Below are 16,539 nucleotides of genomic sequence, written 5' to 3'. Positions count from 1 at the left end.
GTTTAACCATTATTTATATTTTTATGGATAAATTCTCTTTATAGTTGAATTTTTAAAAGAAAATTGTCACACAAAAATCCCGGGAAATAGTGGACTTTTATAACTCCAACGTTTACACATTAAAAATTAGGCAACGTTTTGGCTTGACAACAGAAAACTGCAAATATTATATTTTGGTTTTCATTTAATTTTTAAGTCAATTATTTAAAGAAAACGCTAAAATGAGTCGTAAATAAATATGTTTATATATATTGTTTATTAAATCTACATGAAATATTCATGTCAAGTTTGTATGAAAGAAATGCTTACAAAACCACATTTTCACACCGTAATTAAATATAGACCACTTGAAAACAAAACTCCTGCCGCTTTTGTGTGTGTGAGGTATGTCAGACTATAATGGGGAGGATATGGATATACATTATTGTAGCCCACTAAGGGATTAAAAAAATCGTTCCAAAATATCTCAACCTTAGGTAGCTAGTTTGCTAAAATTTTGATACAGTTTTTTTTTTTAATCCGGAAGGGAGGGGCCTTGACCCCTGGCTACGTCCCTGGTGTGGCTCGACAAGGCATAGAACCTTTTGGTATTTTTGGTGCAACGTTTGTGTTATTAGTGGCATTGTTATAGCAGTCGTGTTCTCACGGCAGTTCCAACTTTACACGTGGAGACAGCTTGTGGATAAAATGATTTTATCCCCTATAAAGTCAAAGATTTGGTTAAAAAATAAAATTTTGGAAGTGTATTAAAATAAACAATTCCAGCTAGTTTTTCCTGCGAACAGCAGAACAGGCCGATTATTTTTTCTAACCTAACTATAACTAATAAGTGTATTTTGGAGGGGTCCGGTTTAGGGAGGGACCTAGGTGCGTCTCAGGCCGAAGCCTATACGCCTAGTCATGCTGGGATTAGCCATGCAGGGAGAGGGTCGCATGCATCATGTGCTAGGAGGGGATTGGCCAGCCATGGCAACGATTGGCGCCATGATTAACTCTCCTCACTCTTAAATCTAGACTATAACTAGAGATAGGTTGGACCCAGATAAAACCTGCATAGACACAGGGAAAACCCTGGGCACATTCATGCGGGATGCAAATTGGCATGCATTACGTGTAGGAATTTACAGGAGACAGAGGATGGTCTGGATGAAGTGTTGGACAGAGTAGAAAAGAGTCTACCATGCGGGGGTTGGACACTTGGACTCGTGGTCCGCTTTGAATTTTATTTGTATCGGGAATATTTTACCAGGGACGCAAGCACCCCTGGTGGTGAGTGGTTACACTGACCACTCACTCCGCCACCAGTCAGCACCTAAAAAACTAAGAAACTAAGATAGAAAAAAAGATAAATGACTTACAAACTAGGCATTTCGTTACGAAATATGCCAACACTCAACTCAGGGATGGACGTGCAGTGCTTAAGATGAAACTAAAATAATAACTATAGATATATATTTTTTAAATTATTATTTTAGAAATATATATTTTTGGTGACTATTACTTAGTAGCTAGGTCTTATTACTAATTTACAGATCTCTAATATCTACTACTATACTAATAAGTTAAATATAGAGGAACTGTTGGCGTATAAAGTAACAGGTGAATTAAGTGAAGACCTTTTCGCATTTTGGTATTTGTTGCAAGCTTGCAATTCAAAATCGCATGTTTTTCAGAAAGTCAACCGGCACTGGAGTTGAAGCCTGCTAGGCGGGCCATGCCCATCGTACATAGGGAGTCAGCCCTAACACAACAGGCAGTGAACTCCCGGGAGCCAAACCTACACCTGCGTGCTTTGGACCATTTTGAATTAGCAAATTATTTCATTTTAATGTTGTCTATAATTTTAAGTTTCAACTCGCGGGAAAATAATTAACAAAAAAACCTGCGTCGCGCTGATTGGCCAATCGCTCAGCCAGCCACAGAACACTACGGAGGTCTGTGAGCCAGGATTGAATTTGGCATTTCATATTTTCCATGCAACTCTGGATCTTGTTCGCCCAGTTATGAAATATATGGGTTTCTGCTTATGGTACATTTATCATAGAATTTTTGCGCAGTTCGGAAATAATAATGTTTTAAAAGTTCGAGTTTGAGCTCTCTGTGCATAGCCCTTACGGGGCGAACAGGCCGACTCCTGGGCGGGAGCCCCGAGGATTGCCGAGGTTCCCCGACCTGGATGAGGCAGCGCCCGCAGCACTCAAAATACCCCGCGCTCTTTGCGTGGCGGGACAGTATCTCATTATTTCGTAGGGGTGCACACACATTCATTTTCAGGTGCACGGGTACCCGTAACATCAGAAAAGTATACAATTTTACCTGACCTTTTAAAATCATCATAATTTTTTTTTCAGGATAATTTTTTTTTTGTCGGGCACTCAAAGTTCACATTTAGCTTTGTTAAACGTAAAAATAAAATAATGACCTGGAACGGGACATACACCCTAAAGGTCCTAGATTAATCACAACAAGCTGGATGAAAAAAAGTTAGTGAGCTTAGGTTGCGGCTTGCATAGATCTGGAATGAGGACGACTTGTAAGTTGGCTTATTTCGGGAAGTGCTTGAAATGTGGAGGCTAGGTGTACTGCAGCCATGACTTTCTTCCCTCGCAGCCAGCATTTCTCTTCATAAATGTATCATTATCACCGTTAATTTTAAGTACAAATTTCATTTCCTTCGAACAAGAACCCACAAGAATAACCTTGTAATATAATAAAAACATTAAACTTTTTGGGTCTCGTGCAGAAACACTTGTTTTTTTTTATGTGTGCTTTTACCCTTTTTATATCGTAAAACAAAATGTGGAAGTTGAAAAACAGCGTAGTTTCTACGAAGATACGGTTATCTGATATTACAAAGAACTCTTCCTTTGAGGTGAATTCGTTTAAAATACCGTAAATTCTAAAATTGTAGAATGATTAAATCAAGTAAATTCTAAAATTGTAGAATCAGGTTTTCTAAAAGCAGTCTTATCATTCTGCTGCGGTTCAAAACTTAAGTTGTTACGGGACTGGTAGCTGGATATAGTGCTTGGAAGTGCTACAAAAATAAAACTAGCTAGTAAAAGTATTGAAGCCGACTGGACGGCGATTAGCTGTAGTGATGAAGTGCCGAAGCCAACAACTGGGATAATAATCATTGGCAAATTTATGTCATACAATTATTTTAATAGTAGTATTTTACAGGACCAATTACGTACAATTTACTAACCACTTAAACACCCTTCCTGGGCCTACATAAGATGCGATCACAATATTTGCGGTTTGGCACTTGGATCACTATTGCTAACAGTCGTCCAGTTATTACACTTCCTGCTCAATACCACTGCCTTTCACAGGGACAAGCACACCTAGTGGTGAGCCTTGGGTGAGCGAATGTTCCCAGGGGACTCCGTCCGGGACCAGAGTGAGCCCGCCTCTGGACGGGATGTCCGGGGAGCGGTCCTACCCGGCTTCCGGAAACACTCTTACATTAGGGATATAATACCGACGCCTTGCACCTAGTTCAGATTGATCTAAAAACTATAAGTTATAGCGAACAAAAAATTAAGTATCTATCATTATTCCCTTATTACAAACCCTGAATCACCCACAAGTTCAATAAAAATTTGTCGTCCACGGAGATTTGGAAAAACAGTGTCTTTATTGATTTAATGGTAAATCAAATGTGCGATACTTGTCAAGAATAATATCATACCCAAAAGATAAAATAATAAATCACAAATTCCGTTGCATTGTCCATTTATCCCGTTAGAAAGTAAAAAAATTAGTATGATTTACTTTTAACCAACATAATTTGTAATTTACACAGTTGTAGCATTGCAGGCATTTACCCTCTCAACATATGGAACATTGATACAAATATTTTATTAGTTTTTTTGGATCATTTTCAGTCCTTGGTTAGGTTTTCTGTTTTAATGTAAATAAAGGCTGATTGAATGTTTCAGAGGTAGTCGTATGTTAGTAATGTGTTGTTCTTTTATTTCTCATTAGTTCATGTTTGTAAGTATGTCTGTAAATTTATTACTTTAAACTTTCACAGCCGCCTTAAAGTTATTATTACCTATTTGGCTGGTTGGTTAAGTTTTTGGGTGTAGTCATATATTTTTCTTATTTTTCCATTATCCTTTGTCTGAAAAAATGATGATGCACGTGACTGTAAATGACATCAGTGTAATAGTAATAAATAATAGTTATAAAAAACAAAAAAAACACTTTTATAGAAAATCCAACTAAAAAATATAAAATAAATGTTAATAAATTTGAATTAAAAATAATGTAAAATAAAAAAAGTATGTTATTTAAAAAAAGCGTGGGCTGCGTGGTGTCAATAGTTATAATTATTTTATTGACTGATATGAGTAGAAGGATTATCATTTAGATAATATCTTTAAAACCACCCCACGCTTTTTTTTAAATAACATACTTTTTTATTTTACTCTATTTTTAATTCAAATTTATTAAAATTTATTTTCTATTTTTTAGTTGGATTTTCTATAAAAGCGTGTTTTTTTAAGTTTTTTAAAACTATTATTTATTTTCTACTTTTTAGTTTAGTTTATTTATAAAAGCGTGTGTTTTAAATTTTTTTAAATTGTTATTTGTTCTAATCTACTATTAATTCCATGATAACTATAAATGTAATTATTTACCAAATTATTAATGTGTTCAGCTGTATTGATAGTCAGTGAAGCGTTCCACATTTACGTAACAGGAATTTTGGGAAGGATAAGGATTGAGAAGGATGAAGAAAAGACCTTCTCAATGAGAGTGAATAGAATATGTGAGAAAACTTCGGACAGACCAGACTGGGATTCGAACCCAGAGCCTTCCAATGACATGTCGGCTGCTCTACCATCGGGCGCTCGATGTACGATAAATATGGAACAAAGCGCCCCACGCTTTTTTCACAATAGTACTAGTATTGTTAATTCATTATTGTTTTAAGCTTATTTTAAAAATTATTTTTCACTTTTTAGTTCGATGTGCTTTAAAAGCATGTTTATTAGTTTTTTTTTAAATTATATTTATTTTTCACTTTTTAGTTTGAATAGAAGGATTGGCGAAGTCCCAGACGAATTACAGTAGGATTTAAGGCACCAATCCCAAAATTTGTTGAAAAGAAAACAAAAAAAAATAATTTTTTTTTTTTTTCAGCCGTGGACAGAATTAGAACCCACGACCGGGTAATCCGTAGGTTGACGTCATCGAAGACCCGCACATTAATCCACTCGGCCAACAAACCAACTGTCGATGATATTTTGTAATAATACTAATACTCCGAGTGCTCGAGCTGGAAAGTAGGTAGACGGTACGCATGCGCCGACTGCACGGTTGTCTCACTTGCTCTCACACAGAGGCTGGGTGAGGAAATTATTTAATCTTGTCGATCCTATTCAGGATGAGATAAACTTACTAAATTAGTGTATTGCCACCAGTCCTCGATAAGTGTAGGTACGAAGTTTAGATTAAATCTGTCCGTTTAAAGTGGGTCAAAATCGAGTGCAAAGGAGTCAGTTACAAACATACAAACAAACATACAGGTGAAGCTAATAAAAAGCGTGTAAAAACTCCCGCGCCTTCGTCGACGAGGTAAAGTTTGGCACGCTGTTGTTTCAATCACCGCAAAATTGGAAAAAAAAATCTAAAATAAATATATGTAGAATTTTACACACGTTAAAGTGTGTTACTTTTCAAAAGTGTTTTGTGCAATTCTGATAGATTCACAAGCTTAGATAAAATAATCAGAACCCACTCTCACTTTTCATTTAATTAAATTTCACAATATTTAGTAGGCTTTGTTTATATCGCGCCAAAGACAAACTGAAAGAAAAGAGTTCGCACATGAGCGAAATGGTTTTCTTTACAATGTGCGAACTCTTTTCTTTCAGTTTGTCTTTGGCGCGATATAAACAAAGCCTGAAATTATATAAATTGACAAAAATCTTATTTTGCAAATTGAATAATGGAATAATCTTATCAAATAGTGTATTGTCATCGGTCCTCGATAAATCTACAGAGTTTGAATGAAATCTGGCCGTTTAAAGTGGGTCAAAATTGCACCCAAAGGAGTCGGTTACAAACATATAAACATACAGGGGAAGCTAATATAAAGCGTGTAAAAAAGAGAGAGGCAGATGATGTCCTGACGTGTAAGAGAGACAAGAACGTTGGTTCCCCGCCTAGCGTGGGAACTCAAGGACATATGAATCGTCACAGCTGGAAAGAGACAGAAGGGAGTTAGTTATATCATTGAATATAATCACAGATAAACTTAATACTAACTTTCAAAAATCAGCTAAATCAAAGCACAAGTTACAAGAAATGAATATATATATATATATGTGTGTGTGTGTGTGTGTGTATTTATATTCAATGGTTATATGTATGCAGAGATTTTTTTTCATTTATTGTAACTTGTTCTTTGATTTAGCTGATTTTTGAAAGTTAGTATTAAGTTTGTCTGTGATTGGTTTGGGGGATGCGTGATCATCTCCTTTCTTCGTGAATGGAAATGGGTCGGCCAGCAGTCGTTCTGTAGGTCGCGTTTGGGCGATCGCTCGAAAAGTAATGTAATTATGTAGTTGAGAAGCAAATTTCGCGGCTGAGGTCTGGGCGTCACCGATTTATAAACATTTTGAAACTTTTATTTAGAATTGATTGACTGCAGTCGTCGGTGTTAAGCCCTATATACAAACGTAAATAGTTTACTCGTCGTTCCAAGTATAGAAGTACTTGTACTTGTACCGCAAGTTCATGTGTAACCATGGGTTTTTAATATCTGTAATTTTCGTTTTGTCAGACATTTCAGTACCATTTCAAATTAAATTATTTTCTTGAAGCAACGAACCTTTTTTGAGATGTTTTGTGCATAATCTGGAACAGTGTTTGGTCGGAAGATGACTGTCATTGTGATAGTGAGAATTTTCGTAATGGCTAAATAAAACCAGTTAAAATCAGTAATTTTTCTCAAGAGACTTTCTCATCATACATCTTTAGAGCAACTTTTTTTTGTTGCGAAATTTCAACAGTATTTTCGAACTCTACAAATTCTTCAAATGTTTCTATATATTTGAATATAGACAAATTTTGATCTAACTGACGGTTTGGAGTGTTACACAATCTACACAAATTCGCTGGATGTCAGCAAAATTTACATAGTTTCTGAGCGTCCTATACGTAGGACCATCAGGAGAAATTAAGGGCCCGGGGCCAAAAAAAAAATACTGTATTATTTTTTAACCCCCACAAATTCAAAAAAAAATCTAAAAATTGTAAACGTTACATTGTCCATTCACAGTAAATTATGTAAATGTAAATATGTAATGCACAAATTGTAAGTTTCCAATGAACTCCGTTAGCAATAAACTTGGAATTTGGTCCTACCCTCCGCTGCCGAATTCCCATATGGCCCCGGAGACTTTGTGTGTCGTGAGGCAAGAAGCAGAGCTTTCACAACTCACTGGGTTTTTGTTGCATTTACAAAACACCCTCAGGTAAAATCACCCATTAAAAGAACATCTTGTGCCTTCACTGCCCCGGCCCCGCCAGTGCGGTGGTAAACCGGAACATTATCTTCGTGTATTTGCATGGAGTTTGGCTCGCGCCACGAGATAACACTCTTCAGTAAAGGTTTGGCCACACGTTTCACAAGCCGTGTGTTTGTACGTAAACATGCCTCAAGATGATGTAAACACCAAACAACCACGAGCCGTAGGTCGTCTCCGGCAAAGGTCGCAGTGGCGCAGCTTGACCATCAGCCCCTCACCGCACTCACACGCGCGCTCTGGCAGTTGCTGTTACTTAAAACATTTTAGGGACCCCGATAAGCACTTCCTCAACTCACTTGACATAACGTTTCGTAAGACCTAATATTTTATAGTAAATTACAAACTAATTTTTGTTTGTATCAACATAAAACCCTACGTTGAGATAAAAGTATTGTGGTTTGCTGTAGAGATTTTGATGCAGTCTCATTGTTTCGAATATTACAACTATAGTTGGGTCGAAAAAAATTTAAGTAATACTTTCTTCGGAGCACTTATTTCAATATTAGATAGAGAGTTTCTGACGGGGATAAGTCTTATAAATCATTATGCACGTTTTGAAAGTGGAGTGTAGCTAAAAAAAAATTATAATAAATAGATTTTGAAACGTTACAAAATGTAAACCGGGCTTAGTATTTATGGATTGCGCATTTATATTGGTGGGGTAAGAGTTTACGAATGCAAATGCGCCAGGTCACAACGGATATAAGCAAGTTTCTCAAACGTTAGATTCCGGGTGACTCATCTCCTTTTAGGGCAGATATTCGACACACACGTAGACAAATTTGAATGAGATAAAAATCATTTTGTGCAAATCTTGAAATTGAAAATTTTTAAAAACTTTTATGATACAACAACTGTGAGACGAAATTATGAAGAATAATGCGAAGGAAATTACATTGTCGAGGCAAAAGGCGAAACAATACCGTCTAAATTGCAATAAAAGTCGATTAGAAGAAAGAGCATCTTGTGACGTCTACTCACCGGTGCCGAACGGACCAGACTGCAAGGAGAGGGAGAGAGCTAAGATGGCGCAAGTCGCCCGGCCTAGTAAGAGTGCAGGCATCACGGATAATAATAAGTGGTCTTTATTAAACTTCCCATTAACAAAACTTATTGACATTCACTGTGTCCCGACACAGCCTACCCAAATTTTGGTGTATTTATTCACGATGATGGATTCGGTCATGAGTTTGCCTTCCTAGACTTGAAATATTAGTTATAGTAATATATTACGTCTACTCGGTGATTATGCCCGACGTAACTAGGTCGAATTAGAGTCCCTCCTCGTGATCCAGGAGAGCAAGTGGAGAAGGCTTTCAAGAGATATAACGTGGAGGGTACAAGTACTCCATAAAAATTGAGATACAACATTTACAGGAAATATGTACAGTGATTTGTCAAAAGATTGCGATACATTTCATTGTATGGTATTTCCTTACATAGCATTTGTAAATCCCAGCCTTAACTTGTTCATTGTTTTTCATATGTCTGTGTTACTTTCATCTTCCACGAATAAAAAGTTATTTATTGCAATGAAATCGTGCTTTCGGAACACTTTCTAATACAAACTTTAGGGAAGAAAAAGGACAATGTTTTAAGCGAATAGGTTTCATTGTCTGGTACACCCAGACTATTTGGCGCGAGTTGAGAATAATAGTTAAATGTACGTCATAACGCATTTTTTTGTTTAAACGGGCGAATAATAAAAAAAATTCGTAAATCTGAGGCTAGATAAAGAATTTTCGTAAAGAATTTGCGTGGGAATGAAATTATTTTGTTCGCATCAGTTTCTAGTTTCTATGTGGTGACAGTTTTAGTGGTATGAAATAAACCCGCTGGTATATGATTATTGATACTTAAGGGGCCCGCCTCGTCAGGGGTGTATGTGTGTTAGTGAGGCGGGATGATAAGTGCGACGCTCGATGGTATTTCTAGCGCGGTATCGCCTCTAAGCTCAAGGCTCTGAACTGGCGCGCAGTCTTCTCGTCGTCAATTGATAACTGTGAAATTTGTGCGGTGACCGTATTTTTATATTACGGGGAAATTAAGATAAAGGTGTAATGCAAGCCCCTTAAGTGCTTTCAAAAATCTGTACCACTTGTTTTACACCTAAAAATTACTCTGAAAACATGCGTTTCAGCCATTTTAACGCTTCTAGAAATACAGTTTAAAAACATGATCCAAAATTAAAAGTACTTTTCGGGCCTCAGTGAACTCTTAAATGCTTTTCGTAAACATACCCCACTCGGATATCTTGAGTAGTTATGAAATCGCGTTGTTTTTCCTGAAGCTCTGCGCACCGTCTGTGTGACCAGGTAGGCGGGCCCCTTTTAAGATATAATTTTAATGTGATACTTTTTTGTTTTAATTTTTTGTTTATAAGTTCATAATTTATATGGAGCAAAATAAGTGATGGGGTCTTTTGGTAAATTGTGAGCATGGGAATAGACGAAAGGCAATCACGAAAACACGTAACAAATCCACGTTGTCTGGTGATGAGACCACTTGGTAAGTGCCATGCTTTCTACGCCGCAGAAGGTTGCGCAGCTAATTGAAATTGTGCGCTTGTCAGGGCTTCTGTCTAATGAGGCCGCGTTCCTTCTTTTTACTGACAGTACTGAGGTTACTGGGCAGCAGACAATCTTCAGTTCCAGCACCCATAGTGGTTCGGAGCTCGATATAACCCTGGAGGTCTCTTGCCCTATGCCTCTGTGCTTGATCGGGTGACGTAACACCCTACAAACCCCGCCAAAAGTACCAAACCGCCTGGCAAAACTATCAGCCAAGTCGGCTGTGGTATGATCATCACTAGTGACGTCTGTGGGATTATTGACGTCAGTTCTGGCTGGTGAACAGATGTGTTTCGATCATTCATCATTGAAAAAGTTTACACTATTAAATATTTATCAATTTTTCAATTGAATAGATTGCTCAGTACGCTTCATTAATTTCAATTTCAAGAGCAGTAATAAGTTACTCATAGCAGGTTAGCATCATCCCCCTATTCCCGCCATATACACAATATTATATTAATAGTGAGCATATATATTAGAGATGTGCCAACTAGCCGATTAGTCGGTTGTAAAGAGGCCGACTAGTCGGCCAAGCCAATCACGGTTTCGGAAGTATTCGGCAATTTCCGTGACGCTTCGTTTACAGCTGATTCGCGCGCAAGTCGCAACCGCAGCCTGCGAGCATGTCGGAACATGTTTTGTTTACTTCACATTGTTTCTTGATGTTTGCTTTTGCACGTGTCAGAGCGGTGTTTTTGTGTAAAAAAAATTGACAATACTGTTATTGTTCATTAAAGTGAAAGAGCTCAATTAAAGTTTTATCATGTCAAAAATAAAGTCTCGTGTATGGATTTGTTTGACCAATTGGACAATGATTCCCGTAAAGTCAAGTGTAACCAGTGCCAAATGAAAATTTCTAGTGGTGGGCAGGAAAAAACAGCAAATACTAAAAGTATGAACAACCATATTATATACCGACATCCAACCCTGATACCTCAGTTAGGTTCTGCGATCAAATGTTCGACCACAGACGATTCCTCCGAGGCGCAAATCCAAGCAGAAGAACTACCTACAACAGTGCCTACTCCGTTAACTTCAGTGTCGTCAGAGGTCAGTTTATGTTAGAAAAGCCAGCAAAATATTGAAGATAGTTTTTTTGTACAATGGTCACGTGAAGACTCAAGCTCAAGAGACATCAATATTGCGATAGGTGAGATGATTGCACTTGACAACCAGCGGCTATCTATTGTTCGAGGAGAATGATTTTGACCATAGTTGGTCGAGTGTGGATACTTGTGGGGCCTCTACTCCCATAACTGTATAGTATATATCTAGTGATGAGGATGATTAAGAAGCATACATTCACAACTAGGCTGCTGTCTAGCGCTGCAGGCTTCAGGGTCGTCGTTGGATATGGAAGGAGCCATAGGAGTGAATTAACGAGCAAAACTGTTCACCCCTTGAGCCTACTCGCCAAGTTTTTGGGGGTGTAACACCTCCCAACAGTGGGAGAATCGGGGGCTTGCATGTGGACCGCCGCTGCCCTACATCTCTATTGCTGCAGTCCAGCAGCAACACGCTACACCTCGTACTGGAACACGTGGATCACCTCCGCTGACTTCACCCTCCTTGATGAGGTCGCTGTCACTGACGTCGCTGATGACTATTGCGATCTGCCGGCTGCTTCCATCACCAATGACAGATAGGTAGACACCGTCGCCGCCACCTATTCCGAGTTGGGTTGTCTCTCCTGTTGCACTATCGAAGTGGGGGGTGGAACTCATCACCATCGTCAGGAGCCGGTTACAGAGACGTGAGGATGCGTGAGTGTCCTAGACTCGGGGAGAGGCTGCGGTTGATGGAAGAAACTTTAAATGCTTGATTCAACAGCCTCGGGTTTGTTCTCGCTAACTTGAGCTTCGAGGTACGCCTCATGAACCTGTTCGTGCATGGATGTTTTGGCGATATTTGTTTGTGGATTTTTAAAAAATTTGTGGATTTTTTTAAATTTGTGGAATTAAAAAATTGGTGGAAATTTTTGGTTTATAAGAGTCATAACAATGCTGGTAAAGGAAATAAACTTGATTTTATATTCATACTAGCTGACCCGGCAGACTTCGTACTGCCTAATTAAATTGCAATAAAGTCCTGTCAAAATGATTTGTAATGTCACATTTTTTTGTTCCTACATATTTTATAGTCGGGGCAAAAAATTCTCCTGAACAGAACTGTCACCCTGGTGATAGGGTGTTGTGAATAAGAAATATAATTAAATAAAACATATAAATAAAAAGATAAATAAAAAAATAAGTAATCTCTTTATTGTTAATCATGTGAAACATAATAATTTTTATTTTTATTGTAGTGCATGATTATATCGGTAATTAGCTTGGTTTGTAGCATTTCGGGTTCTTCTACCTAAATTGATTCGTCTAATAGGAGGCATATCTATATTATAGATTATTTTGTAACATGCAATAATTAGCGATCATAGGTAAATAAACACTGCACAAAACACTATATAGGTAAGAATTTGTTTCGTGTATAAGTTGACAAAAGCAAACTCATTAGGGTAGGTAACCTAAAATCCAAGGGGAAAAAAAAAAACACTGACATTGACAGTTTGTTGTTGTTTCAACTTTTTATTTATTTGATATGACTTGAAGTCAAATCCTTCAAGCCGTATTTAAAATAGGGAAAAGAAATAATAAAAACTTAAACTTATGAAACACTTTTGGTAATGCTGGTTTTGTTTGACTGATGTAATGACTTGAAAACTGATGCATTTTAAAGTAAAACATGAAATAATATCGCGAAGCCGACCAAATTTAACTATTCGATTTCGGTTTATTTATTTTATTTATCTGTGCTCCAACGCGCACTGTTTCGATAGATATGATTGAACGTTGTACAGAGGTAATAAAGTGCAAATTGACTCTTTGACGTTAGGAACATACCTACATTGTTTAAACAACGAGTGCTCGTTTTAGTTAGAAAACGTTTGTATGGGAAAAAGAAAAGGGCTGGTTTTAGGGTTTTTCCGGAAATTATTCGAATTTTTCTCGCCGTAAAAACCATCTTTGAACTTCAACGAACATTTAAAAAAAAAAATTGGCCAAATTGGTCCAGGCGTTGTTGAGTTATGCGCTTACCAACACATTTTGCGATTCATTCATTATAGATATACACTGATATAATTTATGAAAATACACCGGAAACAAAGATACATTCATCAGATGAAAACAAGATGGCTGCCTCCAGCAAATGCTGGTGGTGCCAGCATGATGAAAAGTGCAACGCACAAGAATGGGGTGCTCGATGTTGTCATTATATTGAGAATTGCAACATACAGGAGTGGGGTGCTCAATGTCGTAATAATGCAATGTACAGTGCATATGAGTGGTGTACATTGCGGTGATATCATCGTGTTTTTAAATTAAAGTATAGTTAAATAAATTCTAATTTTTTCTGAAATTTTTGATAATAATTATGGATTTAAATATGGTGGGCAAGGCATCATAATTAAAATGGTGGAATATTCTAGAAATCTAAATTCCAGTATACAAAATGGTCTCTAGGGTCAATTGTCAAGGTCATCCAAGATGGCTGCCAGAAACTATGCAATCAAAGATGGCTGCCGGAAGTGATGTTATCCAAGATTACCACCATAGCTTCCTAAATGCAACCCTGGATAAATTTCCTAAATGACAGGTATAGGGTTACACTCTACAAAGGAGCTCTTTGGGGAGCATGGGCTCTCCCTGGGGAGCTTGCGCCCCTACCTGAGGATTTTTTTCAGGGAAAAAAATTATTATTTTCTGGAAAAGTAAAATTTTCCCTCTAAATGGTAAATTTACCTTCGAAATAGGGTATTTTTTTTAAATGTGGTCTTTATGGTGTTTTTGCCATAATGATATCCAATATGGCCACCGGAAGTGACCTCATCCATAATGGCCACAGGAAGTGACTTATTCCAAAATGGATGCTGGAAGTGACTTATTCCAAAATGGATGCTGGAAGTGACTTATTCCAAGATGGATGCTGGAAGTGACTTATTCCAAGATGGATGCTGGAAGTGACTTATTCCAAGATGGATGCTGGAAGTGACTTATTCCAAGATGGATGCTGGAAGTGACTTATTCCAAGATGGATGCTGGAAGTGACTTATTCCAAGATGGATGCTGGAAGTGACTTATTCCAAGATGGATGCTGGAAGTGACTTATTCCAAGATGGATGCTGGAAGTGACTTATTCCAAGATGGATGCTGGAAGTGACTTATTCCAAGATGGATGCTGGAAGTGACTTATTCCAATATGGATGCTGGAAGTGACTTATTCCAAGATGGATGCTGGAAGTGACTTATTCCAAGATGAACGCTGGAAGTGATGTATTCCAAAATGGCTGCGAATCCCTGAATCCTGACCTTAGATCCAGTGCACCAGGACCTACTAAACGTACCTACTAATCGCGAAAAGCCTTTTCCTTTTGCCATGTGTCAGCCAAATAGGGGAGAGGGCTTCCCTGGCATTGGGTATAGTATTGGCCTATCATGCTAGCCTCTTCTAATTGTTGGTATTGGTCATTTGTAGTTAGACCATGTGTAGCTTCACTCCTCTTGCTTTCTGCTTTCTTGCTTTCCCCCATTATTTTTTTTCACAAGCAAGTGGTGCTCATGTTCTTTTCAGTTTTTAGCCATCCTTTTGATTACATTTTGATGTTTTAATTATTCTATGGTTTCTCTAACTGTCCTGTACCTGTAATTTTCTGTGTTGGCTATTGTTTCAGTCTGTTTTAGACATAGTTCCACATACCTAACTATCTCTATCCGCAGCCTCAACAAACTTATACTATAATATCGATAGAAATCATTTAATAAAAATATCACATTCAACTAGGAGTGAATTACTGTACGTACCCACAATATGGTCTTGAAAGTTTTTAGATTGAACTATCTTTATGCATAACTATGTGATGTAAAACCTTGAATTAACTTTTATTGTGTGAACATGTTATTTTTACCATAGATTTTAAGAGATCTAAACTACGAGCGATTCATGAGAGAGTTGGGTAAGCGAATTCCTTCCAACCCCTCCGCCCGAAAAAAAAATTCCCGTTTCCACCCCTAGTACACCGGTACGAATAATATTACTACACTCCTATAGTAATTAATACTGAGTTTAATTTTTACGAACATCGAAGTAAGAATAGATTTATTACCAAAACATAAGTTATCTTTTGAGCATATTTACAGCCGTATACGATGGGCGCATGTATAAAATATTGATTGCTAAGACGGTCTTTTACATTTGCTTGGTTAAATGAATCTGTGTTACAGAAAATCTGAATTGGAGAGTAAATATTGTTAAAACATAACTAATGGATATTTTCCAATTTTATTAGCGGGACCACAATACTCGTTATTTCAGGCTCTTGTCGACCAGTAGATTTGACCACAAACCATTACTTCCTGACGGAGAGTTGCTTTAGTATTTGGGTCACCGGGAGGGGTGAAAAGCCATCGAAAAGCAGCCCATGGGCAAACGTCTGATTTGGCGCCTGCCATAACTACCATTGTTTTTAATTTACGAAGGTCTAACTAACGTCCACCAACCTAAACGCCATGGCGTCATTATTAATCAGTCGATGAGCCGTTTCGGAATGTCAGAATTCCTCGTCATTGATCGTATCAATTGACAGAAAAAGGACTGAAACACACTTCCACGGAGGAGAAATTGAATGTACCAGCCAGCCAATATTAACTTAATGAATTACAGTTAATTATATATTTTCTTTAACGAAACCCCAATTTGAATATTAAACAGTATAATATTATTATAATGTAAAAGTGATTGAAACCAAGATGTCTTATTTCCTTTCGTTACCCCTAAACTGCTTTATAAAAAGGTTTTGTATCCAGATAGAAACAGTCCTCATTTTGACTTTAATAACCAAGTCTCGGTCTCAAATGCCGTGTTATTTGGTCATCACTATAAATTAATGATCTTGTAAATTTATTCTGCTCTTGCATTTGTTTGATACAACGTTTCTCGTCAAATATTTTAGCAGATAGGTGTTATTTTAGAATTGTAATCGTGATCATAATTTTGAACTCGTGCCTGAATTTTTACAACTATTAGATACATTTAGTAAATACCTGGCGACACAAGTAGCTACATGCTTATGGTGGAAAAATAGGAAGATAGGAATAAAAAAGATTTTTCGGTTAATGACTTTCTATTAAGTGCCGGGGTCCGCTGGTACGAGGTGTTTGTGGCTTGTTTCAGTTCGCCGGGCGCCATGAGCGTGCTGGACAACTCGCCCAATGCCAAGCTGGACAAGACGCTGCTGGACAAGTACCTGCGGCTGCCGCTGCCAGAGGGAAAGGTGCAGGCCACCTACATCTGGGTGGATGGCACCGGCGAGAACGTGCGTGCCAAGGACCGCACCCTGGACTTCCTACCCAAGGCACCCAAAGGTT

At 37.7% G+C, this 16,539-nt stretch overlaps 1 protein-coding gene across 3 annotated transcripts in view; it reads left to right on the top strand.

Annotated features, from left to right (window-relative positions):
* The window catches only part of LOC134527233 (glutamine synthetase 2 cytoplasmic), a 617,039-nt gene that overhangs the window by 184,339 nt on the left and 416,161 nt on the right, over positions 1–16,539 (top strand). For all 3 annotated transcript variants that reach the window (XM_063359727.1, XM_063359725.1, XM_063359726.1), the window contains exon 2: positions 16,346–16,536. In XM_063359727.1, coding sequence (XP_063215797.1) covers positions 16,359–16,536 — 178 coding nt within the window. In that variant the 5' untranslated portion in view covers positions 16,346–16,358. The remainder of the gene's footprint in view (positions 1–16,345; positions 16,537–16,539) is intronic.

Source organism: Bacillus rossius, chromosome 1, assembly GCF_032445375.1.
Source record: "Bacillus rossius redtenbacheri isolate Brsri chromosome 1, Brsri_v3, whole genome shotgun sequence".
Classification (NCBI taxonomy): domain Eukaryota; kingdom Metazoa; phylum Arthropoda; class Insecta; order Phasmatodea; family Bacillidae; genus Bacillus; species Bacillus rossius.
This window is presented reverse-complemented; position numbering and strand designations above follow the sequence as displayed.